This window comes from Chionomys nivalis, chromosome X, assembly GCF_950005125.1.
Source record: "Chionomys nivalis chromosome X, mChiNiv1.1, whole genome shotgun sequence".
In the NCBI taxonomy this organism is placed as follows: Eukaryota; Metazoa; Chordata; class Mammalia; order Rodentia; family Cricetidae; genus Chionomys; species Chionomys nivalis.
Genome location: NC_080112.1, coordinates 128,985,367 through 129,012,841, shown reverse-complemented (window position 1 = coordinate 129,012,841; position 27,475 = coordinate 128,985,367). Strand labels below are relative to the sequence as shown.

Below are 27,475 nucleotides of genomic sequence, written 5' to 3'. Positions count from 1 at the left end.
GTATCTCCTCCCCTCCCCCTCCTCCCTACCCCCGCTCCACCGAAAATTGGGCCCGTGGTTGCCCACCGCCTGACATCTGCAAGCTGCATGCCCACGAGGTGACTTCGGGGACTGATGGGTTGCTTTGGGGGATTAAGGGAGTAGCCTGGAGGCCCCAGGTCTGATAACCACAGAAACTTGAGGGACTGTCTTGGTCACGTTGTGACTCTAATTACCATTATCTGGCCGCAGGAGGAGTTGCAGAGACTCGTGAGAGTTCCAGACTCTTAACAGATTGCTTAAAGAAGCCTAATTCTAGTTTCTGCTCTCAACCCCGTCGTGCTTACTAATCCTTGGATGCCTGCTAAAATTTCTGATGCTCAAGCACAGACTCTTTCAGTCGAAATCTTTAGAAGTGAGGCTCAAGCATGGGAACTACTTTAAACCTGTAATTCAAATGTGCAGTAAATGACCCGTTTGCAGTAGTAGGTCTATACGTGAATTTGATTTTGCCTATCCAACCCTAGCTCAGGACAATTCCTTGGAGGTACGTCTATGATACTGGCTCATTAAAAAAAAAAAAAAAAAAGTTTTCTTTTCCTTTCGTTTGGCCTCTGTAGATCAGGAGTCAGGGGTCTTAGTGGAAATTATTTTGAGAACATTTGCTAGGCTAGGCTCTCTGGACTCAACTGTTTTTTGTTTTGTTTTAACCAAAAGCCAGACCATTACTTGAAATCTTTGGACTAAAAGTTAATAACACAAAGCTTCTAGGGTTATTTACTTTCACTATTCCTATGAATTGTGAGATTGTGGTACTGTTTAAAAGTACAATTTATGCCAGCATAATTTGTCAGAATAATATCCCCTTTAGGATGGCAAATTGACAAGGAAATACATGCATATGCTTTGGGGAAACCTAACAGGCAAGTTCACAGTGAAGTATATAATATCCCCCCCCCCCAACACCTTGATTGCTGCACTGGGAAAGTATACAAACCAAAGTTGCAGAGAGACATTTTCATTCTAAAACTATTTTACAGCTGGCAGAGTATTATTTTGTGTGTCTTAAAATCCGGCGTTTAAGGAGAAGTTGAGATAAGACAGAAGACAGGAAATTAAACATTGCTGGAGTATAGATAGGAAAGTTCACAGACCCAATATCGAACTCTCAGAATTACTTCTTTACATTAGCAAATCCACCCATAGAACACTTGGACAAGTGACTACAAACTGTAACTGGTTGATTAAGGCCAGATAAATTGAAAATATATTAACGTATTTCCGTGTACTGCTGAGAATATTTGGAACTTTTTGCTGTTTTTTGAGCTACTGAACCCTTAATAATTTGGGGCTGTAGAGGTTGAAGAGAATATTATCAGGATGCAACAGATAACCTCAACAATTCTAGTAGCCTCCAAAGGTGGGAGACAATAGCTGTTGTTTTCTCTGGTGGCAGGAAAATGGGAGCACGTGGTGGGATCTATCCCTCCAAATAAGCGCCCAGAGCAAGTACAGGATTCAGAAAAAGAAATTCGTATGGAATCTGTAGGAATATGTTTATAGACAGTAATTTAAAGTAAATCTCCAGAAATATAAAAGTGGTTTTAACTACTTAAACTAAAGATTTTTACTGCTGTATCAATAATTTTGAGTGTGTGCTCTATGCTCCCCTGTTCTTTCATGGTCACACTAGGATATATTGTATGAAAGACACATGCCTGAAATGGAATGAATGCCATCTGTTTCTTCTTTTCAACTGGATTGTCATTGCCATTCTTGGTTGTCCCCGTTTTCAGTTCTCCCATCGCCTGTGATGTTTCTGAGTCAGACTATCCTGCTCTTTCCTGGCCTTGTAGTTCATTTCTGATTGACACTAGCCACATTAAGGGTTTAGCAAATAAAACCCTTGCTGATACATTCAATATTGCCTTTCTGTGGGTGGAATGTGATTTGTGGGGGGAGAGGCAAGAGTTGGTAACTATCCCCTTTCCATCTTCTCCCCTACTCCCCATGCCGTCCTCGTGACATTTACTGCAACACCCAGACGACTGTAAAGCTGGGTTTGAGAGGGTGAAACGGGATTAAATATCACTTACTTGTCTCCCTCCATCTTCAACTCTAATGGTGGCTGCTGCAGACGGAAACACAGTGAGATGTGTGCTCATAAGCGGGCCCTGTGTCCACCTAAAGATGGAGTTTGCGGGGTTGGCAGGTGGCTTAGTGGGTGAAAGCACTTATCACCACCAAATGTGATACATACACACAATAAACAAATGTTCTTGTTTGAAAAATGGAGCTTTGACTCGTCCTGTGGGTGGAAGTAGGACATTTGGACTTAGGCCACCTTTAATGTCTAAATGACAGAGTAGGGACCATACAAAGCCATAGGAAGAAATCCATGAGGTGTCAAGCCTGTTGTGCTCAACGAGCTAGGGGTAGTAGCATGGAGACAGCCAGAGTAGGAGGGCAGGAAACTGTCTGAAATTGGCAAGTTATTGTTTCTCCCCATTGAGCTAACTGTTGGTATTTGTACAATTGAAAGGTATCTCTGGGGTTAGCATTACATGTTCAGGACGATTTCGTAGAATCACGGGTGACTTCTGTTACTCGTGGCCCCTTCATTTGCTTTGTTTTAGTCTTCGGCACACTCCCTTGTAGCGTGTGTTCTGAGGGTCTTAATTACACCCCCAAACTATCAGTCTGTGACTCAGAGCCAAATCAGTGAAGACCTCAACAGAAAAGGGTTGAACCTCCAGTCTGTAGCCACAAAGACTAATTTAATAATTGATTTTAACTGGCTTTCTTTGTAAAAGTAAAAGCAAATGAGCTTTCATGTATTTAATTTTCAAAATTGTACCAAAAAAAGGCAGAAAGAAAATTCATGTTAAGACACATAGTTTTGGAGGGAGTTTGTGATTTTTACTTTCTGGTTGTCATGGCATGCCCTATATCCTATATTTATAAGAATATATATATTCAAGAAAAAAGAAAGCATACAAATATGCAATGAAAAGAATACATACTTTTGAAAAAGTATCCAATAAAGCGTTACAGCTGGAGTTTGTTTTTAGTAAATTAGTGGAAATAGTTACATTGTATTTGTGGAAAAATGACAAAGCTCTTAACTGTTGTTCTTCATGTATAGTTAATGCCTTTAAAAATCTATCTTTTAGAGCAAGAAAGTCATAGCAGAACAAATGTGGGGTTTGTTTTGGGTGTTTTTTTTTTTTCCTTTTTCTCTTTTTGCCTTAGAAGAGGGGTATGGGAAAATATATCATTCAAGACTGGGAGGCTCTGTCTTGTCTGTAGGCCTTAGCAGTGTTTCGTGAATGACCTCAATGCTGTTGTGGGTTTTTTTCTCCCTTCTTTGGTGGTTGAGAACAATGAATGGTCTCTGTATTCACCAGAGCTCAGCTGGGTGGTGACCATGATGCCATTGTGTTGGCTGTGGAGGGCTGCCCAGTTTGCAGAGCTGTGGATCCGGCCTTTCCTGACATTGTCAATCCCTTTTCTCTCAGTTCCACCAGCCCTTCAGAAGAAAACTTATTCAGTCCCTGAAGGCTTGTTCCAGAAAGGAGACTTTTGGGGGAAGCGGTGAAAGATAAAATGGAAGCTCTTAAGACCCCGTACACTTTCTTTTCTTGAGAAGAATGCTGCTTACTGCCTGAGGATGTTGCAGTGTTGGCTTTGCCCCGGCTGCCTAATGTTCTTAACCCGCTAAAAATACCACTGGACTCATTTGGGTGGGGGGTGGTGTGTTTTTGGAGCAGATTCGATTTCCTTGCACTAAAGACTGTGTGTTCCTTCCGGGTATATATGTGCTCAAAACTCTGCCATGCCTGCTTCCTCATGCTGCTGTCGCTAGTTAGCAGTCTATGTCAGAAATCATGGCCCTAGCTATGCTTTCTACTGCTGACTGTTACCATTGTGTGGTCTCTTCCTGCTTTTTAGAAAGGATGGATTTCTGTTTTATGTGTATGGATGTTTTGCCTGCATGTATGTAAGTGCACTACATTCATGAAGTGCCCAAGGAAGCCAAAAGACACACTGGATTCCCCTGGAACTGGGGTTACAGGTGGTTGTCAGCCACTGTGTTGATTCTGGGAATCGAACCCAGCTCCTCTGCAAGAGCAACAAGTGCTCTTAACCCCTGAGCCATCTCTCCAGCCCTTGTTGGTACTTTTGATTAAGTCTTTCTTTTTTGTTTGTTTGTTTGGTTCTGTAGCTTTTTTTTTTTTTTTTTTTTTTTTTTTTTTTTTTTTTGGTTTTTCGAGACAGGGTTTCTCTGTAGCTTTGGAGCCTGTCCTGGAACTAGCTCTTGTAGACCAGGCTGGCCTCGAACTCCCAGAGATCCACCTGCCTCTGCCTCCCGAGTGCTGGGATTAAAGGCGTGCGCCACCACCACCCGGCTGGTTCTGTAGCTTTTTGGAGCCTGTCCTGGAACTAGCTCTTGTAGACCAGGCTGACCTTGAACTCACAGAGATCCGCCTGCCTCTGCCTCCTGAGTGCTGAGATTAAAGGTGTGTGCCACCACCGCCCAGCTAATTAAGTCTTTGAAGAGCTTTAATAAAATGTCCCATTTTCCTTACTTATTCCTAGAAACATTATTCTTTTGCCCCAAATATTAGGAATCACTTACCAAGACTAGAATTGATCCTAATTTCTTTCTTGTTTCTGCTAGTCCTATGTAGAGCTCAATAATTCATGAAATATATAAGAATTATATGATTCCTCCACTGACTTCCAAGTAGAACATGGAGAACATTTGGGAGCCAGGCAGTGGCCGGCAGAATTTGTTTGGGTACCTTATGTTATCTTCTAGATGGTGGGACACCAGACTCAACGTGAGGGACTTCTGTTTGGAAAGCTGAAACCCGATTTCTTTAGTGAGTAAATATGGTCTTCCTGGCTTCTGGCTTGCAGAAGTGCTTAGAGTGAGCATTGTATCACTACAAACCTGCTACCTAATTATTTGTTGAACCTAAATCATAAGCAACCTCTGTGTAAACTAGAACTCTTTTGAAGCCTCTTTTAATCACAGGCGTTGACATTTGAGCTGCTGGGAAAATGGCACTAATTACCCTTAAAGCTCTTCAAGGGTTACCCACTTTTCCACACCACCTAAATGTCTAGCTGCGCAGACAAGCCTCAGCTGTCTCATAGATTTTCAGAATATGCTAGTACTTTTAAGGCCAGATTGCATCTTCTCAATTATAAATCAAAACAGGATTTGGCCTATAATAAATGTTCGTTCACAATGGGATTTATTAATTGGAGCTTATCAGACTTGACCCATTTCGATAATTTATAACACATAGAATGAAGTCTAGATCCCAAGCAGTTTGTGGTGTTATGATTGTTTTCTGACACTTCTCCTTGTATAGTTCAGGCTAGTCTGTAACTTGATCCTGTAGCTGCTGATGCTGGCCTCAAACTTTCTTTTTTTTTTGAAAAAAAAATTTATTGCTTTTTATTGAGCACTACATTTTTTTCTGCTCCCCTCCATGCCTCTCCCCTCCCCTTCAACCCTCCCACAAGATCCCCATGCTCCCAATTTACTCAGGAGATCTTGTCTTTTTGTACTTCCCATTTAGATTAAATCTATGTATGTTCTCTTAGGATCATGATTGTTGTCTGAGTTCTATGAGATTGTGATTTGCAGGCTGGTTTTCTTTGCTTTATGTTTAAAAACCACTTATGAGTGAGTACATGTGATAATTGTCTTTCTGGGTCTGGGTTACTTCACTCAAAATGATGTTTTCTAGCTCCATTCATTTTCTTTTTTTTTTTTTAAATATCTGTTTATTATGTATACAATATTCTGTCTGTATGCCTGAAGGCCAGAAGAGGGCGCCAGACCTCTTTACAGATGGTTGTGAGCCACCATGTGGTTGCTGGGAATTGAACTCAGGACCTTTGGAAGAGCAGGCAATGCTCTTAACCACTGAGCCATCTCTCCAGCCCCAGCTCCATTCATTTTCCTGCAAAATTCAAGATGTTATTTTTTTTCTGCTGTGTAGTACTCCATTGTGTAAATGTACCACATTTTCCTTATCCATTCTTCGGTCAAGGGGCATTTAGGTTGCTTCCAGGTTCTGGCTATGACAAACAAAGCTGCTATGAACATAGTTGAGCACATGTCCTTGTGGCATGATTGAGCATCCTTTGGATTTATACCCCAAAATGGTATTACTGAGTCTTGAGAAAGGTTGTTTTCTAATTTTCTGAGAAATTGCCACTCTGACATCCAAAGGGGTTGTACCAGCTTGTATTCCCACCAGCAATGCAGAAGTGTTCCCTTTTCCCCACAACCTCTCCAGCATAAGTTGTCATCAGTGTTTTTGATCTTGGCCATTCCTACAGGTGTTAAGATAGAATCTCAGAGTTGTTTTGATTTGCATTTCTCTGATTACTAAGGATGTTGAACATTTCCTTAAGTGTCTTTCAGCCATTTTAGATTCCTCTGGTGAGAGTTCTCTGTTTAGGTCTGTACTCCATTATGTTATGGGATTATGTGTGGTTTTTTGGTGTCCAATTTCTTGAGTTCTTTGTATATTTTGGAGATCAGACTTCTGTCTGATGTGGGGTTAGTGAAGATCTTTTCCCATTCTGTAGGCTGTCATTTTGTCTTGTTGACCATGTCCTTTGCTTTACAGAAGCTTTTCAGTTTCAGGAGGTCCCATTTATTAATTATTTCTCTCAGTGTCTGTGCTGCTGATGTTCTATTTAGGAAGTGGTTCCCTGTGCCAATGTGTTCAAGTTTATTTTCCACCTTCTCTTCTATAACGTTCAGTGTGGCTGGCTTTAAGTTGAGGTCTTTGATCCATTTAGACTTGAGTTTTGTGCATGGCGATAGATATGGGTCTATTTTCATTTTTCTACATGTTGATATCCAGTTGTGCCAGCACCACTTGTTAAATATGCTTTCTTTTCTCCATTTGATATTTTTTGCTTCTTTGTCAAAAATCAGGTGTTTGAAAGTGTGTGGATTAATATCTGGGTCTTTGATTTGGTTCCATTGGTCCTCCTGTCTGTTCTTATGCCAATACCCAGGCTGTTTTCAGTACTGTAGCTCTGTAGTAGAGTTTGAAGTCAGGGATTGTGATGCCTCCAGAAGTTCTTTTATTGTACAGGATTGTTTTGGCTATCCTGGGTTTTTTTTTGTTGTTGTTGTTGTTGTTGGTTTTTTTTTTGCTTTTCTTTCTTTCTTTCTTTCTTTCTTTATTTATTTATTTATTTATTTATTTATTTATTTTTTGGTTTTTCGAGACAGGGTTTCTCTGTGGCTTTGGAACCTGTCCTGGAACTAGCTCTTGTAGACCAGGCTGGTCTCAAACTCACAGAGATTCACCTGCCTCTGCCTCCCGAGTGCTGGGATTAAAGGCGTGTGCCACCACCGCCCAGCTTTTTTGCTTTTCTGTATGAAGTTGAGTACCGTTCTTTTGAGGTCTGTTAAGAATTTTGCAGCCAGGCGGTGGTGGCGCACGCCTTTAATCCCAGCACTCGGGAGGCAGAGGCAGGCGGATCTCTGTGAGTTCGAGGCCAGCCTGGTCTAGAAGAGCTAGTTCCAGGACAGGAACCAAAAGCTACAGAGAAACCCTGTCTCGAAAATCAAAAAAAAAAAAAAAAAAAAGAATTTTGCTGAAATTTTGATGGGCATTGTGTTGAATCTGTAGATAGCTATTGGTAAGATTGCCATTTTTACTATGTTAATTCTACCTACCCAAGAGCACGAAAGATCTTTCCACTTTCTGGTGTCTTCTTAAATTTCTTTCTTCAACGATTTAAAGTTCTTGTCATACAAGTCTTCCCCTTGTTTGGTTAGAGTTACTCCAAGATATTTTATGTTATTTGTGGCTATTGTGAAGGGTGTTGATTTTCTGATTTCTTCCTCAGCTCTTTTATCATCTGTGTACAGGAGGGCTACTGAATTTTTTTTTAGTTAATCTTGTATCCTGCTACACTGCTGAAAGTGTTTATGAGTTGTAGAAGTCCTGTTAGAATTTTTGGGATCACTTATGTAAACTATCATATCATCAGCAAACAGTGAGAGTTTGACTTCTTCTTTTCCAATTTGTATCCCATTAATCTCCTTTTGTTGTCTTATTGCTCTAGCTTGGACCTCAAAATCTATATTGAATAGATATGGAGAGAGTGGACAACCTTATCTTGTTCCTGATTTCAGTGGGATTGCTGGGAGTTTCTTTCCATTTAGTTTGATGTTGGCTGTTGGCTTGTTGTATATTGCCTTAATTATGTTTAGGAATGTTTCTTGTATCCCTGCTTACTCCAAGATCTTTATCATGAAGGGATATTGTATTTTGTCAAATTCTTTTTCGGCATCTAATGAGATGATCATGTGGTTTTTATTTTTCAGTTTGTTTATATGGTGGATTACATTGACATATTTTCGTATGTTGAACCATCCCTGAATCTCTGGGATGAAGCCAAGTTGATCATGGTAGATGACAGTTCTGATGTGTTCTTGGATTCGATTTGCCAGTATTTTATTTAGTATTTTTACATCAATGTTCATGAGTGAGATTGGTCTGTAATTCTCTTTCTTAGTCATGTCTTTCTTTGGTTGGGGTATCAGGGTAATTGTAACCTCAAAAAGAGTTTGGCAATGTTCCTTCTGTTTCTATTGTCTGGAATAATTTGAGGAGTATTGGTATTGGTTCTTCTTTGAAAATCTTGTAGAATTCTGAGCTGAAACCATCTGGTCCTGGTTTTTTTTTTGGGGGGGGGGAGGTGGGAGACTTTTGATGACTGCTTCTATCTTTTCAGCCAAACTTTCTATTCTTCCACTTCAGACTCATGAGAATTGGGATCACAGGCATGCACTGCCACATCCAGCTAGGACGCAAAACTTTTAATTTCCAGAAGACACTTGATTACTCTTGGACTTTCCATACTTAATCCCTATGCTCTTTATTAACCTAGAAAACAAATTTGATTAAGACACGCATGGAGTTCATCTTGATGTCATTGTGTGCTGCAGGCACTGAAAGCTCTTTAGATTTCAGTGATAGATATATGAAACCTGGCTTTAGTCAATTAGCCACTTACAGGCTTCCTTGCAGTTTAGCACTTAAATGTGCACTGATTTCTACCATAATTGCCTTTCATTTTATTTTGTTAGATGGTAACACACCCAATTACTATTTTCTATTTCCTCCATAGCCTATAAAGAACATTAGCTGCTAGCTGTGTTTCCAGGAAATGGACCCAGTATTAAACCTTTAAATTAGAGTTGAAAAGATCAATTCAGCTTATACACTCATTGCATTTGATTACTTTCTCCCGGTTTCTATCCAGTGTGTGTGTCTGTGTGTGTGTCTGTGTATGTGTGTGTGTCTGTCTGTGTGCACGTGCACGCGTGCATGTGTGTGTGTGTTCGCAAGCGTGTGTTACATCTCTGAATTTACAAGATACTTGTGTTTAAAAGAAGTCTGTAGGTCATGACAACCCTCTTATCAATACCCTATTTGAAAGCTTGCTACATTTCAATAAGAACGATTCTCTTTAAGATAAATCTGAAAACAAGGATAGTCAGTGCAACATCTTAGTTTTTAACATACTCATGAAAAAAAAATTCACATAAAAAAAACATACTCATGAAAAGATTTTACTGAGGTCACAAATTATGTCTCCTTTATTTTTAATAGTTTGGGTTTTTTTCTGGCTTCTAGTTAAGGAAAACAAATAGGGCTTCTTCAGAATCTGATTTCTAAAATTTCTAAAATTTTAAGTATCACACTGTTAGTGTTTTTGTCTTATATGATCTTAAATTTACAAGCATTTTAAGATATTTCTTGTTTGTTTATCTGTTTGTTTGTTTTCAGAGAAAATCTCCACAGTCCATACTGACCTTGACCTCATGGTGATCCTCCTGCCTCTACCTCCCAAGTGCTGGAATTACAGGCATGTACCACCATGCTTGATATAACTATTTTAAAAGTACATTCTGGTGTTGTCAGGCATTTTAAAAACTCTAACCAAGGAGAAGAAATTATCTTTTAATTCACTGTGTGTGTGTGTGTGTTTGTGTGTGTGTGTGTGTACAGGCCAAGGTCAGAGGACAACTTTTGGGAATCTTTCTGTCCACTGTGGTTTCCAGCTCATCAGTCTCATGTGGCAAGCACGTCTGCCTGCTGAGCAGTCTCAACAGCCCAAACATTAATTTTTGTGGGTTGTACAAGATGTGCAGGTGGAACTTAGACCTCTATTTAGGCAGGTTGTTCAGTGGATGAGTGAGTGATCACAGATAGGTAGTAGAAGAAGGAGCCAAACTGGCAAAGCAGTGCTTTGGCAAACGCAGTTAGAACATGCTATGCCTCTGGAAGCGGAATGATTAAAGAAAGAATATCACAGGAAACCAAAACCAAAGTGGAGACTAGAGAATCCTCTTGTTTCAAGAGACTTCTGCAAGTTTAAGGCAAGACCCAACAGAGGCGTCCAGTCTTGGAAAGATAATCTTCTCTTGGGCTGGCAAGGTGGCTCCATGGGCCAAGCTGCCTACATACCACCAAGCCTGACAACCTGAGTCAATCCCAGAGCCACAGGAGAAAAGAGAACTGACTCATTCACATGTGACTTCCACACACATGCATGGTGCACCTAGCGCACCCACATACATAATAAATAATAAATAAATGTTCAAGAAGAAAAAGAGAAACTGTGGTTATTTTAAATAGACATTAGCCTATGCTTAGACTAGTGAAGTACTGTTGTGAGCTTGGAGCTCATGCTCTGTAGTGGGTTTTTCTATACACATACTAAGTTATGTGATAATTTTTATAGATTTTTCTTTCAATAAACAAGTAGTTGAATACAAAACCAGGCATGGCCCTTTGACTCACTTATACCAAAGGAAATTGTTCTTCCCCAGATCATGAGATCACAAGCCAGGTAACAGGTTCTTGTGCATGAAGATCGGGCATGATGCTGGCAGGGGCAACCTCTTAAGAGCTATTTTGAAGACCATGAAATAGCTGTGACCATACTATAGCAGTGCTGATCAAATGTTCATACTGTGTTTGTCTTTTCAGTGCCCGCTTGGAATTTGCAATCAGCGATAGCAGCAATGGTAAGATTACCTATTTTTCTTACGAATTTTTTAAAGTTAGTCTTTATTGACATTTAGGATGAGGATATAGCTGACCGGTAAAGCACTTGCCTAGCACAGCACCTCTATGTTCAACCCCTAATAGTCCTCCCACTCCAACAACCCCCTAAAATCTTGATGAACTCATTCTTCCAAGACATTCAGAGTCCAAAAATGTTTGTACACCAATACAACACACACACACACACAATATTTCAGATTTTGAGATAGTACAGATTACAGATTTCTAGTAAAGATGTATGCAGCCATTCCAAATGCTGCTGAGATCTTAAACACTTGTGGCCCCAGCATTTCAGATAAGGAATACTCAACCTGTCTATCAGCAACTAAAAATAAAAGCCCCATCTCGTGTGCTGTTAGATATATGTCTCAGACATTGAAGAGTGAACTAAGCTAGCAGATTAGTAGGAAACAAGAAAAGGAACCAGAGGCTATTGGGGTCATTAGAATTGGCAGTTCATTTCTACTTTAGAAGTAGTACAGATAGCCAAAATGACAAATGTCAGGACTTTTTTCTTATCTTATAGAAAGCAGCCAGTAAAGTAGAAAAGGGGGACGCATAATAGGGATGGATATGTTAATGTACTAGTATGGAGATGTCATCATGAAGCTGTTACTACATATACTAATAAAAAACTTAAAGTGGACTCTTGCTAGAAATACTGTGAATTAAATGAAGGCTTTTTTTAGTGAAAACAGTCTTTATTTGCCTCTGTCCTTAATGCCTTGGTTTCTTTTCCTGTTGTTGTGATAAAATTCTCAGATAAATGCACATTTAGGGAGAAAAAATAATTTTGGCTCCCAGTTTAAAGGTATAGTTCATCGTGGCGGTAATATTGGATACAGTCGGGAGCAAGGGGTGAGGAATTAATGCTTCTGCTCCATTTACACTCTAGAATCCTTGCCAGGGAATGGTGCCACCTACTAGACTGGTCTTCCAGACGCAATTGACAGAATCCCCCACAGTTGAACCCAGAGATCTGATTCTAAATCCTGTGATGTTGTCAACACCAATCATCACATTATATAAGCCTCCATAACCTTCAGCTATAGTCCTGTGGGTAACTCCGGAAATATATTACATTTGCCCCCTGTTTGTGGGTACAAACCTGTTTGACACTTTTTTCTTTTTATTTATGCTTAGTAGCATCCTTGTGGAAGTAGATATTTAGTATTAGTGTGGTGGTTTGAGTGGGAAATCTCCCCTGTAGGCTGGTGTAATTGAACACTGATCCCCAGTCGGTGGCACTGTTTGGGGAGGTTATTGAAGAATGTAGCCTTGCTGGAGAAAGTACATCACATGGAGTGGGCTTTGAGAATTTATAGCCTTGTCCCCTTTTCAGTTTACTCTCTAGTTTAGTTTATGGTTGAAGATGTGGCGTCTCAGCTTTCTGCTCAGGCTCCTGTGCCTGCTGCTTGCTGCCATGCCTCCCGACTGTAATGGACTAACTCTCTGGAAGCACAAGGCCCTCTTTAATGCTTTCTTCTAGAAATTGTTCTTGTTCCTGGTATGTTATCACAGCAACAGAAAAAGAAATGATAGCACTCAGTGAATAGGTGTTGGTTAGTTTAAACATTTGAAGATTCTCTAGAGGATGAATCATTTGATGTCTCCTATGTGTCCATTCCATAGACTTCAAAATGGAGAACTAGTGAACCTTGGTATTCTCACCCAGTGTATGCAAGATATTGGCGACATTATCATCATGCAATGGTTTGGATGCGAACCCACCAGAATGTCTACAGGAAGTCCAGGAATTCCTGTCTCACTTCCCCATGGTTCTACCCTCAAGGAGTTCTTCCCTGGAACCCTGTTGCTTATGAGGCTGGGCATCCTTGGAACTATCAAGGCCAACACATGGTCTGGCAGGAGCCTCCCTACAGTGTTTCCCATCTCCAAAGCTCTGGGCAGCCTCTGTATGATAGCAGTAGATTCCAGGCAACCACAAGAGAAGATGAAGCCCCATATGAAGAGGAAGAGATGGAGTCGGATTCAGATAATGAAATAGAATGCGACCTGAGCAATATGGAAATCACCGAGGAGCTCCGCCAGTACTTTGCAGAGACTGAGAGGCACAGAGAAGAGCGGCGTAAGTTTGGGCCTGTTATCTTGTGTTCTTTTGGCTGCCCTGCCATTTGCATCTCTTTTCTTCTCTAACATAAAAAGTTCTTAGAACTTTTCATTTATGTACAGTTAATCTAAATCTGGTCCTAAGCCCAGAAAAACTATGCTGATGTACCTCAATTACATTGGTCCAGAGATTTTATATAGGACTGTTCATTTGAGTTCCTAATGATACCTCTCCCATTTTTTTGAGCATTAAACACTCAACCAGATGGTATGTGCATGTATGTGCATGCCTGTATGCCCTCTAATCCACACAGCAGTCTCTCAAGGCATGAAACTCATTTTACAAATGAGAAAAGTGAAGGTTTAGGAGGTTAATTGCACAGCTACTCATTTGCTGTTAGGATTCAGCTCTTCCTGACTGCACACTAGCATGCATCTTTCTCTCTGCCATGCTTCTCCCTGACGCTACAAGATTTTCCAAATACTGTACTCTGACCATTTCTCGGGGACACAGCTCAGAGCTGGTCCTATATAGCTCCTTGCAGTGTAGAGTCAGTATGAACCTAAACAGAATAACAAAATGCCCCACATATACAGCTTTCCTGTTTGGTCCACGCTACAGGTTAGAGCATTACAATAAAGATCTTATCACTGTATCTTCAACAGCAGAAATTTTCCTAGTAAACATTGGCAGTGTTTACTAGATCATTTATTATTGTTTCAAGTGCCCTTGAAGATTTACAAATACTTCTTTCCTATTACAACTAGTATTCAGTCTCAAGACACTTTTCAATATGGTCTCATTGTATATTTTATGTAGAATTTTCATTTGGTTGGTTGATTGGTTGGGGTTTTGAGACAGAGTCTTCCTGCATGGCCCAGGCTAACCTGGAATTTCTGATCCTCCTGCCTCAGCCTCTTGAATACTGGGAGTAAAGATATGCACCACTAAAGCCAGCTCCTTGCCCAGAATTTTCTAATAAACAGAAACCTAGAAGCTTCAAAGTAGAAAAGTTTCATTTCCATTTTAAGATATCTGTGCCCTCTTAAAAATAGATTAGCATTTATTGATCCCCAGTTGATACAAGGAACCGAGCAGCAGACTTTGGATGAAAGATTTTTTTTTAGTATCTGTTGCAATGAGAGGGGGGTCCTTTGTTTGTCCTAGCCACCCTGCTATCTTACACCCGAAATAATCACACAGAAACTGCATTCATTAAAACACTGCTTGGCCCATTAGCTCTAGTTTCTTATTGGCTAATTCTTACATCTTAATTTTACCCATTTCTATTAATCTGTGTATCGCCATGTGACTGTGGTTTACTGGCAAGATTCTAACCAGCGTCCATCTCAGGCAGAAGGTCCATGGCTTCTCTCTGACTCTGCTCTTCTTCCCAGCATTCAGTTCTGTCTTCTCCACCTACCTAAGTTCTGCCCTATCAGGCCCAAAGCATTATATTCATTAACTAATAAAACACATGAACAGAAGAACCTCCTATACCATTTCCCCTTTTCTGTTTAAACAAAAAGGAATGCTTTAACTTTAACATAGTAAAATTACATATAACAAAGCAGTTATCAAGCAAGAATTACAGTTACAATATTTATATCTACTTTATCTTTTATCATAACTAAGAAGAGCTATAACTATAAATTCTTCAACTCCATCAAAGACTCCAGAAGGATATAATATTACCTAAGTAAACATGAAGTGCATTATAAACAATTTCCAAAACTCTAGAATTGACAGGGACATTTTGCTGCCTGGACAGTCATTCAAAGTTCTTCCATACCATTGGAGCATCAATCTTCAGCCTGCAGGGCCATAGTATCCACCAGACTTTTCCACAAAGTAGGAAATTTCAAAGCCAGTTCTGCCTATATTGGCAGTTTTCAGTCACTTTCTTCTATGTCTTGTAGAATGTTTCATAGACTCTTTCATGAAGCAAGAACTCTGAAGGATCATCTCACCTTTAGGCAAGTTCATCAGTCATTTCTCTGCAGGTCCTGCATGTCCAGTGAAGCAGTCCAGGTAAGAGCAGTTTCTTGCCCAAATGGCTAACCACCTCCATAAGGAGCCTCTTCAGTGCCCATCTTCCTTTTGAAGTAGCTTGTGCTGCCAGGAGCAGATGTATCTCATTGTCATGAAAAGTCCTAAATTTTTAAAACATTTATATGCCATATTCTGAAGGTCTCTGAAAAACTTGAAGAATACCTATCTGACTGAAATATATCTCTATACATCTAGAAAATCTAACTAACATGACTATAAGCTTGACTAATAAAGATGACTCTCTATTAAGCTATATTTGTTAATTATACATTATATTTTTAAATGAGCTATATAATCACAATACCTTAATCAAGATCAGAAATACATATATATATATATATAACAAAATTGACCTTAAATTTGTATAAATAAACCAAAATCCATACTAATGCAAATTATTCATATCTATATCATATCCCCCTTTAAATATAAACAGTTATTAGCAATATTTGGGAATATGGGCATAGTTATTTTTCTCCAAACTTCTTCCTGCTATATTGGGGCACTGTTAATCAGGTCTTTCATGGTGTATCCTGTGTGCTAGGTTCATCTCAGTCACCAGTTGAGCAAAGTAATTTTTTGAGGGTGCTCATGGCGACCTTTCAGGAGATCTTGGTTCATGAAACCATATTGGTGTAGAAGCAATCCACAGGTTCTCATCTTCTGTGAAAACAAAAGAAGAACCTCTTTTCCAAAGCAACTTATCCTTAGATTCAAATTTGGAAGTCATGATACTTTTATAATATACACGCTGGTTTAGCTTAGCAGCCCATACAATAAAATGTCTCTCTGTATTTAGCTCCTTCAAAGTCAAAAAATTCAAAGAAAACACAATAACACACATAATCCAGACTCTCTGTGAATTTTCCATTTTTATGTGGCTTATTTTTCTTTACTCCTATTAGTCTATGACTATCTGTAGTCTGTCTCCTTAAAGACTTTACCCTCCTTTTTAAGCATTAACTTTATTTTATGACTCTCTATACCCTTTTCCTTCTCCCAAGCCTATCCAACACTGTGACCCATTTAGAGGTCTTTTATATTTGAATCTGTCCTATTGCAAATCTGTCATTCTTTACTGTCCAGGAGCACTTCTTAAAATGCTAAGCGCTTCTTAAAAACTTAAGTTGTGTCATTGCTTGGGTAATACGTCAGTACCTGCTTGCCCCATCCAGTCCTGCATGGCTGAGCTGCTCGAGCCTCTGAACCACGCACATGCCCCAACTTCCAGGCACACAGCCGGTCCAAGTTGTGATCAAGCAAGCCGGAGCAATCCACTCACAAATCCCATCCAAATACTCCGTCTCCCAAAAGAGTCAGTGGTCATGCTGTTGGCACAGTACATAAAGTAGGCATTTCAAAACTGCCACTTTTTTCCTGCTGTAGCTGCTGAGTCAGGAAAATGTCTCTGCGGCACGCCACCAGCAAACAGCAAAAAGCTGTGTTAAACTCTCTGTATGTATGTATTATGTATGTACATGTGTATAGTCTAGAATTCCCTTTTCAAGCCCTCGCAGGTTTTACGTGGATCCAGTTGACCACATTGGAGCACCAATTGTTTCAATGAGGGGAGCCCTTTGTTTGTCCCAGCTGTCCGGCTATCTTACACCCGAAATAATCACACAGAAACTGTATTCATTAAAACACTGCTTGGCCCATTAGCTCTAGTTTCTTATTGGCTAAGTCTCACATCTTGATTTAATCCATTTCTATTAATCTGTATATTACCCCGTGGCAGTGGCTTACTGAGAAAGATTCAGCATGTCTGACTCTGGCAGCTCCATGGCGGCTCTCTCTGACTCTGCTCTTCTTCCCAGCATTCAGTTCTGTCTTCTCCACTTACCTAAGTTCTGCCCTATCAGGCCCAAAGCAGTTTCTTTATTCATTAGCCAATGAAAACAGCACATGAATGTTGTAATGAGAGCGGCGGGGCTGCTTCCCACCGCCACCCGGCTAGCTTTACCCGAAATAATTACACGGAAACTGTATTCTTTTAATCACTGCCTGGCCCATTAGTTCCAGCCTCTTATTGGCTAGCTCTTACATATTGATCTAACCCATTTCTAATATTCTATGTAGCACCATGAGCTGGCTTACCAGGGGCGATCTTAACCTGCGTCTGTCTGGAGTGGGAGAATCATGGCGACTCCTGACTCGGCTTCTTTCTCCCAGCATTCTGTTCTGTTTACTCCACCCACCTAAGGGCTGGCCTATAAATGGGCCAAGGCAGTTTCTTTATTAAATGAAAGTAATTCCTCCATCATTTCCCCTTTTTTTGTTTAAACAAAAAAGAAAGGCTTTAACTTTAACGTGGTAAAATTACATATAACAAAATGGTTATCAAACAAGAATTACAGTTACAATATATCTATTTTATCTCTTATCATAACTAAGGAAAACTATAACTATCTATCCATTCTTCAACTCCATCAAAGACTCCAGAAGGATACAATATTACCTAAGTAAACAAGAGATCCAAAACTCTAGAAATGACAGAGACATCTCACTGCCTGGACAGTCACCCAAAGTTCTTTTGTACCGTTGGGGCATCCATCTTCAGCCTTCAGGCCCATAGTATTCAACAGACATTTTCATCAAGCAGGAAATTCCAAAGACAGTTCAGTCACTTTTTGCTGTGTCCTGCAGAATGTCTCGCAGACTCTTTTATGAGTCAGGAACCCTGAAAAACCATCTCACCTTTAGGCAAGTTCAGCAGTCCTCTTTCTGCAGGTTCTCTGTGTCCAGTTTATGCAACAGTCCAGGCATGAGCAGTTTCATGCCCAAATGGCTATCAAACTCCATAAGAAGCCTCTTCGATGCCCATCTTCCTCTTGAAGTAGATTGGTGCTGCCAGGAGCAGACGTGTCTCATTGTCATGAAAAGCCCTAAGTTATTAAAACACTAAATGCCATATTCTGTAGCCTTTGAAAGATATGAAGAATGCCTATCTGAAATATATCTATGCACATCTAGAAAACCTAACTAACATGACTACAAGCTTGACTATTATTTATGATTATCCATTAGCAACCTATATTTCCTAATTATACATTACATTTTTAAATGAACTACAAAATCACAATACCTTAATCAAGATCAGAAATACATATACATATAACAAAATTGACCTTAAAATCTATACCAATGCAAATTATTCATATCTATATCATATCCCCCTTTAAATGTAAAAAAATATTCATAAACAATATTTGGGAATATGGGCGCAGTTTTTTTTTCTCTCCAAACTACTTCCTGCTGAATGGGGGCGCTGTTATTCAGGTCTTTTATGGGATAACCTGTGTGCCAGGGTCATCTCAGTTGGCAGTTGAGTGAAGTAATTTTTTGAGGGCGTTCACAGTAACCTTTCAGGAGGGCGTGGTCTATCATACCATATTGGGATAGAAGAAATCCACAGGGTCGCATCCTCTGTGAAAACAAAAGAAGACCCTCTCCAAAGCATCATATCCTTAGACCCATATTCTGAAATCATAATACCCTTATATCCATTCTGGTTTAGCTTGGCAGCCCATATAATGAAATGTCTCTCTGTACTTAGCTCCTTCACAGTCAAAAATTTTAAAGAAAACACAATAATACAAAGAATCCAGACTCTCTGTGAATTTTCCATTTTTACGTGGCTTATTTTTCTTTATTTCTTTTAATCTACAACTATCTGTACTCTGTCTCTTTAAAGACTTTACCCTTTTTAAGACATTAACTTTATTCTTCATATATATATTTTTCTCTCTCTCAAGCCTACGTACATTCATCCAACAGTGTCTGAATCAGTTCTATTGTGAATCTGTAATTTTTTTACTATCCAGGAGCATTTTTTAAAATATTAAGCAGTTCTTAAAAATCTAAGTTGCACCATTTAGAGGTATTATGGTACTGCCTGTGTCCTGCCCAGTCTAAACCTTAACTGCGCTGTTATTATGGTAATTACGGTAGTTCCTGCCTGAGACCAGCAGAGTTCCGCATGGCGGAGCTGAGCTGCTCCTGCATAGGAACCATTTGGTGCCCCTGAGTCACACACAGTTCCAGGCACACAGCAGTCCACATTGCCATCGAGCAAGCCGTAGCACTTTACTCCAAATGCTCCATTCAAAAGCTCCATCTCCCGCAGGAGCCAGACAGAGATCGCAATGGCGGCACAGGCCAGAAAGCCGGCATTTTAAAACAGCCAGTTTTTTCCTGTTGCTGAGTCAGGACAATTTCTTTGCGGCACGTAACCCAGAAACAGCAAAAAGCTGTCTTAAATTCTCTTTCTGTCCTTTTTAAGCCCTCTCAGGTTTTACGTGGAGTTCATTAGCATGTTGGGTGCCACTCTGTTGTAATAGGAGCGTCAGGGCTGCGTCCCCTGCACCCAGCCGCCCACATGGCTCGCTTATGCCCCGAAATAATTACACGGAAACTGTATTCTTTTGATCACTGCCTGGCCCATTAGTTCCAGCCTCTTATTGGCTAGCTCTTACATATTGATCTAACCCATTTCTAATATTCTATGTAGCACCATGAGCTGGCTTACCAGGGACGATCTTAACCTGCGTCTGTCTGGAGTGGGAGAATCATGGCGACTCCTGACTCAGCTTCTTTCTCCCAGCATTCTCTTCTGTTTACTCCACCCACCTAAGGGCTGGCCTATAAATGGGCCAAGGCAGTTTCTTTATTAAATGAAAGTAATTCCTCCATCACATGAACAGAAGAACCTCCTATACCAAGTATCCGTTTGTGATTCTTCACTAAAACATTTGTTCTCATATTTTTGCCAGTTTTCTTCTGATTAAACACTTGATTTCTTTGTTGCATGGTAGAAAGTATATCCAGGGGCTAGAGAAATGGCGCAGAGGTTAAGAGCACTGATCTTCCAGAGGACCCAGGTTCCATTCCCTGCAGTTCACAACTGTCTGTAACTCCAGTTCTAAGGGCTCTAATGCCTTCTCATCTTCAGGAGCACCAGACATGCACATGGTGCACAGACATATATGCAGGCAAAACACTCATGCATAGTAAATAAAAATAATAATTAAAAAAAGAAACTATATCTAAACAACTATGAAAGCAATACTTTGTTTTACATAGAGTATGTTTCTTTTTTATTATGTTTATCTATTGGGGGAATGCAGGTTAGAGGACATACTTGTCAGAATTGGCTCTCTTCTTCCACCATATGGGTCACAGGGATTGAACTCCTGTCATGGGTCTTGATAAATGCCCGTATCCGCCAAATCATCTCAGGAGACCCATGGAGTACATTTCTTTCCTTGATCCTCAGAAATAAATTTTAGTTTTTCTCAAAATTCATACAGAACAGTCATTACTCTAATTAAGACATATATCACAAATGAAGAGGTAAGGTGTTGGAGCATGTTCATATGTACTTGTAACACTATGACTTACAGCATGGGTTAGAGAACACAGGATTTTGCAAAATATTGCTGCCAAGAAAAGGCTTATCTGATTTTTTTTTTTTTTTGAGATAAAGTTTCTAAAGTTTCTCCGATAGCCTCAGCTGTCCTGGAACTCACTCTATAGACCAGAATGGTTTCAAACTCACAGAGATCCACCTGCTTCTGCCTCCCAAGTGCTGAGATTAAAGGTTTGAACTATAGCTGCCCAGCTGCATATGTGAATTTTTAAAACTTAGTATTTCAGAAGTATTCAGTCCACAGGAATGTGTGAGTTAGATGGTCCATCAGCAGCAGTGAGGTGTTTAACACAGTTGTTCAGTCTAAACAGCAGGCATGTTCTTGCCTGTGACTTCTACCCTTCCCAGTGAATGATATCTTTAAATGCAAAAGCATAAAATTTGAAGTAGGATAAGGAACCCTGGAGGGTTTTATGGAGATGGAGTATTTAACAAGGCTTATAGTCGAGTGTTTCCTGAGCTGTTTTAGTTTGGGTAGTGGGATGAAAGTGTGAAATCACACTGACTGTGCACCATCCCACCTTATGCCTTCATCTCATTGGTACAGATGTTGCGAAGCTCAGAAAAGCAGCTATCGAGATGATGGATGTGGAAAGTCAGAGAAAGTGAAAGGGGGCGGGGTAAATGCACTTTCCTCATAAAAGCTAAAATGATGATTGTCCACTGACTTCAGGGATACACTTGATGTGGAACAATGGACACAGAACAAGGACACCAATCAGATGACTGTGCTTGGCAAGTACCTGTGTTTTGAGTCTGTTGCTGATGAACCAGAAAGGCATTGTTGATTTAGTCACGTTTGTGCTGTCCCTTGGTTATGCTAGCATCGTTAACTTTGGCAACATAGCAGAGAACTCTCATAAAGAAAGACATGTTAATCCTAGAAAAATGAGGAGAAATAACATTCTTTAACACTCATTATTGTAGTGCTTTGTCTCAAACTGTTCTGCCTTTGAGCTAATTATCTGTGGAATATTTAATGAGTGTTTTCCTGCTGTGTAAAATTTCCCTAAAGTCTGAGTAACTTCCTGTGATTATTTTTTCCCATTATGGATTATAATTCTACATTAGGAATTTCTCTCTTTTAAAATCAAGTTTAATTGATGGGAGTGGGGGGACAGAAGGTATAAGAGTGTTGATACAATGCTAGAGCAGCCTGGAATTATAGGCAGTTGTAAGTCCCCTGCCTGGGTGCTGGGAACTAAACCTGGATCTTCTGCAAGAGCAGTTGAACTCTTAACCACTGAGCCATATCTCCAGTCTCGTATAGATGCACAGACTGAGACAGAAACGTGTCAAAACTCTGGACCCTAAATTTAGATGGAGTCCAGTGACATTTTCCTTTAAAACATATTAATGATTGGAGGATTATTTACACCCCACATGAAAATCCTTGTATTTGCTTTATAAGGTAGCTGTAGCAAATTACAGTAAATTTCATGATCAAATGGGAGAGGTTTATCTTTTCAAATCCAAAATCAAGGTGTCCTCGGGGCTACTTTCCTAAAAAGGCTCTGAAGCCTTGCTTGCCGCAGCTTCTGGTGTCTCCCAGCACCGCTTCACTTAGAGCAGTGTCACAGGCTCTGTCTGTATACATGGCTTTCCCTGTGTGCTCTGTGTCCTTTTCTGTCTCATATAAGATCACTCTCATTAGATTCAGGGTCTGCCCTAATCTAGTATAATCCCATCATTCTCTTTAACTGTCTGCAAAAACCCTCTTTCCAAGTAAGCTCCCATTTTGATGTTCCGGTGGTAAGGACATGCTGTTTAGCCTGCTTCAGCCCTGTGTTGAAACTGCAATGGAACTTAAGTGCTGTTCTGATTTGTAGTTAGTAAATTCCCTCGGCCAAATACCCTAAAATTAGTCAGACTTTCCGTGGCTGTGACAAAATACCTGTCAACTAGGAAGGAAAGATTGATTTGGCTCAGAGTTTCAGAAGTTTTAGTCCAAGATCAGTTGGATGGAATCGCGGCTTTGAGACTGAGAAAAGGCAGAACACCAACTGACAGTGGCTTGTGGGAGTAGCCACCTTAGCACATTAGCACTCCTGCTAATCCTTTTATTCTCTCTAGGAGCCAGCCCGTTGCCACCCGCATTCATCATTCATGACAGATTTTTTTTTTTTTTTTTTTTGGTCTTTTTGTTTTTCCGAGACAAGGTTTCTCTGTAGCTTTGGAGCCTGTCCTGGAACTAGCTCTTGTAGACCAGGCTGGCCTCGAACTCACAGAGATCCGCCTGCCTCTGCCTCCCAAGTGCTGGGATTAAAGGCGTGCGCCACCACCGCCTGGCTTATGACAGATCTTTCTTCCTTGGTTGTTCATCTATAAAAACACTCCTAGACACGCGCAAAGGGGGTCTCTAGGTGTCCCTCAATGCAGTCATGTTGTTAATTAAGATTCCCTATTACAACCCTATGAGAAAAAAAAATGCTGTGACATTGAGTGCTACTGTGTTTTGAGAATTAACATGACCTACTCTGTTATCCGTGCAAGGCAACCATTCAGCTGTGTCTCCGGTGTGATGCTGATGTCAGCTTCATTTGGATCATTCAGTTGAGCCTTCACCATACCTTGACAAAGAAAATGTAGAGGGTTAAAGATGCCTTCTTTCCTTGGGAGAGAGGAAGAAAGCAATAATTAATAAACAGACTGGGCGGAGGCCTTCAAGCCCATTGTATCATACAGTTCTTGGTTCTCTAAGTCAATGTATTCTAGATCAGTGTTTCTCAACCTTCCTAATGTTACAACCCTTTAATACAGTTCCTAATGTTGTGCTGACCACCAAGCATAAAATTATTTTTGTTGCTACTTCATAACTGCAGTTTTGGTCCTGTTATGGTTTGTAATGTAAATATCTGTGTTTCGGTGGTCTTGGTTGACCCTGTGAAAGGGTCACAACTCACAGATTGAGAACTGCTGTTCATAGTATTTTCAGATACTAATGGATCATAAGTACACAGCCTGTTGGTCGGAGAGTGTTTGATTTTGAACTAAATTTTTGAGTCTAAGATATAGCTCAGTTGGTAACATTCTTGCCTGGGTTGCCCACAGCCTGCAGCTGTGTCTAAACCAGGCGTGGTGGCACTCTACTATAATCCCACACCTCAGAGGTACAGACCATAAGATAAGAAGTTTGGAGTCAGTCACCTTGGCTACATTGCGAGTTTGGGCTAAGCCACTATCCCAATGCTTATTAAACACTGTCCCACCAGGCAATCTAAGTTTACTTCAGAGTTCTGCCGGAAGAACCAGAGGTGACTGATTCCAGGACTGGAGGAGGGGGAGTAAAAGAGGGGTGAGCCCAGGGAAAAGACAGTCCCTGGTTGGGCTTACACCCAAGCTCCCATATCTAAAACCCAGGGATCTCTATAGCAATACGATGCAGACAGAGAGCTGTCACGTGCTTTTCCCTGATTCAGTTTTTTAAGTTTTGTTCTTCCAGCAGAAGTGAGGTCAGAAGTGAAATGGCCATTTCCCCTGGCTAATTGGGGCCCAGTTCATTCACCATCATGTTCCTCTACCAGAACTCAGGTTTGGGGTATAGAATGTACATACCTCTGAGGACTGAGCAGCAATGCTAATGATTGAAACTTGGGAGAAAGTCCCAAGTTTTTTTTTTTGTTTTGTTTTGTTTTTTTTTTTTTTGTTTTTTTTATTATTATTATTTTTTTATTCTTTTTTAATTAAAATTTCCAACTGCTCCCCGTTTCCCATTTCCCTCCCCCTCCTCCCACATATTGCCCCCTCCCCCCACTCCCCTCCCCCATCCCCAAGGTCCCAAGTTTTGAAGCAAATACTTGGTGACCTCCAATTCATTTGTGCAGTAGGCCAGTTTTTTGCATCTTCCAGTAAAGATCAATATACATCTCTTTTCTGTGGCTTCACGGGCTTTTGCCTTATTATGTATTACTTCCACATGGGACAGTAAACTGCAGATGTTCTAGGACAACAGTGGCCAGATGAATATATGTGGACATAGCCATTTTTATTTATTTATGTATATGTGTGTATGTCTGTGTGCGTGTCAAATGTGTGGGGGTGCTGTCAGAGCATCTTTGAAGCTTGAGTTCCAGGTAAGTGTGAACTGCCCAGCTTGGGTGTGGGAATGAAATGTGGACAGGGTCTCCTTATGCAGTTCTGGCTGTTCTGGACTAACAATGAAGACCAGTCTGGTCTAGAACTCACAGCTGTCCACCTGCTTCCGCCTTGGGAGGGCTAGCATGTTGAAAGGCTTGTGCCATCAGGCCTGGCGATATCTATTCTTCATAATGGTTCCAAGTTTGTAAAACTCCTTGCCAACTCCAAGGTGTTAGTTATAAAGAACTAGATTTACAAGGGTGATGGCGAATAGCTATATAAATGTCTTCCCTTCACACTTGATTAGCTCAGTGCCGTCTTCCCTTCCAGATACTAGGAGAGGCTGATTCATGCCATTGTTTTATTCCCCTACAGCCATCTCGACTCCTTATCTCCAGGCGTTCCTCTTGGTAACAAAAGCAGCTACAGATAATGTGCTTTCTGCTATCCATTTCCCTCCTGACAGCATCACTTGCAGAATCCGTGTGAGCTGGCTCCATTTTACCCTCTGCAGCATTGCTTTGTTGACAATTTTATGTGGCTATTTACATAGGAATAAAAATTGTACTATTGGGACGTGTGGTTTAAACAAAAGCAGAAAAGGGGAAACAAATTGAATAAATGCTTACTTTACAGGAACTTACTAAATTGGCAGACTCGCAGGTTTCACCCAGGCTAAGCTGTGAAGTGACAAGTGAAACCCCACACCTAGAAAAGCAGATGGCTTATGTAGCAGATTCCTTGTGTGGCAGGCGCAGAGGGTTCACCCCACACCTAGAAAAGCAGATGGCTTATGTAGCAGATTCCTTGTGTGGCAGGCGCAGAGGGTTCACCCCACATACATACCTCATCTGTGGCCGTAAGAACTGCTTCTTGGCTTGAGTTGTCGGCTCTGTGTGAAGCACTTGTCATGCCATACAAGTGTGAGGACCAGAGTTGGGACTTTAGCACCAGCAATAGCAGATGTGCATGGCAGTCCGCCTGTAATCCCAGCGTCTGAGAAGAGACACGGTTGAAGGAGCAAGCTGGCTAAACAAACTAGCTGCATCAGGGAGCTCTGGGTCCAAGGGACTGAGCCTGCCTCTGTCTATCCAGTGGATAGTAATTCTCGTGGGGGAACGTTACATGAGAGCACACAAGGACTGCCTGCCATGCATGGCCCAGCAGATGGCCAGCGAAAGCCACGTGTTTTCATTTCCTCTTGTATTTTTAAGGTCTGCTACAAAGGATTGGTGGATTGGAATGATGGGTTTCTTGGTGGCATTTTGCCATTTCTGTCAGCAGCTAGTGGCCCCTAAGAAGTGAGCAGTGAGCTTCATGACTACTAATAGATGACGAGAATCTGTAGGCCATGCCTCAGGGTCTGAAAATTACCTCGGTGGTCCAGCAGGGTTCATATTTACCACTGGGAAAGGCGACAGAAGGACCTTAGGGGCCACAGGCGGCGTGTGAGTTATGGCTGCACAAGAGTTGTGCCAGTGGCGGCAGTACTCATCAGGTCCTCTCCTGCATGTACATATCTTTTATGGCCATGGTCTTATCCATCCCCAGGGCGACAGCAGCAGCTAGAAGCGGAGCGCCTGGACGACTATGTAAATGCCGACCATGGGCTGTACTACAACCACCACCGGTCCACAGAGCCTCCCTCGGAGAAGCCTGGGGAGCGGCGTCAAGCCGAGATGAAGCGTTTGTATGGGGACAGTGCTCCCAAGATCCTGGCCATGGAGGCTGCTGTGCAGATGAGCTTTGACAAGTATTGTGACAAAAAGCAGCCAAAATATTGGCCTGTCATTCCCCTGAAGTTCTGAGTCGTGGGCACAGTGACCTTGGGGAAAGCCTCCTGAACACAATTCCTCGCCTTTCCCTCCTCTGGATGTGTTCTCTTCATTTCTCATGGACATTTTTCAGAGAAAGAGGCCTATATACCAATACAGTGGATACGATCTGTCAGCCACTTAGAATTCTGTCAGCAGGAGGTACACTGTTGCCGACACAAGAAATGTCCCCTAATCATATATATTATACTTATTATACTGGCTCTTGATTAACTCCCTAATAGAGTTCAGTTCATGGACATTTTTGCCTAGAGATACAATGGTTTGCATTTGTAATTTCCTTCTTTAAGCCTTCCTGGATGTCACAAAAGCCTTAAGCCACATGTCATTCTTTTTTTTTTTTTTTTTGAGACCAGTTCTCATATAACCCGTTAGCCTCAAACTCTTAAATCCTCCTCCTTCCACTTCCCAACTGCTAGCTTACAGATGTGCACCCCATTCTAGGCTCTAATCCACATGTTCTCACTGACTGTAACCCTTTGGATCCCTCTGAAAATGATACAAGAGTACAGTAAGGAAAATGGCACTTGCTATTCAGCGAGGTGTCAGCCTACGTGCTCTCTAAAAGGCCCGAGAGCAATGCTCTGGGCTTGGCAGGCCATGTGCTCTGTCTCCTAACTGCCTAACCCCGACTTTACAGCGTCAAAACAGCCATGGATACTGAGTAAACAAATGAACTTGACTGTGTTCCAATAAAACTTAATTTGTAAAATACAGGCCATGGACTGGATCTGATCTGCAACTGCTGCTGTAACAAAGTGAAAATCACCCATCTGACATTCTTATTTTGCTTTCTGTCCAGACCTTGGATGTCAAACAATTGATAGCAAGGAACAGGAATTCCCCAATCTGGTCACTTTTGCAGCCTCTTGTTGTCAGAATGCACAGTTGAGCTCTTACTGCA

At 41.0% G+C, this 27,475-nt stretch overlaps 1 protein-coding gene across 1 annotated transcript; it reads left to right on the top strand.

The window, feature by feature from the left end:
- On the top strand, window positions 1–27,475 carry Gemin8 (gem nuclear organelle associated protein 8). Its single transcript, XM_057758934.1, has 4 exons — window positions 1–98; window positions 11,031–11,068; window positions 12,741–13,197; window positions 26,288–27,475. Exons 2-4 carry the CDS (start codon window positions 11,066–11,068, stop codon window positions 26,542–26,544), a joined length of 717 nt encoding a protein of 238 aa, XP_057614917.1. The 5' UTR covers window positions 1–98; window positions 11,031–11,065; the 3' UTR covers window positions 26,545–27,475.

What these genes read in the sequence shown, in the direction of transcription:
- Gemin8 (XM_057758934.1), top strand. An exon ending in GAGGCACAGAGAAGAGCGGC is followed by an intron (nt 13,198 to 26,287) that starts GTAAGTTTGGGC and finishes ATCCATCCCCAG; the next exon opens with GGCGACAGCAGCAGCTAGAA.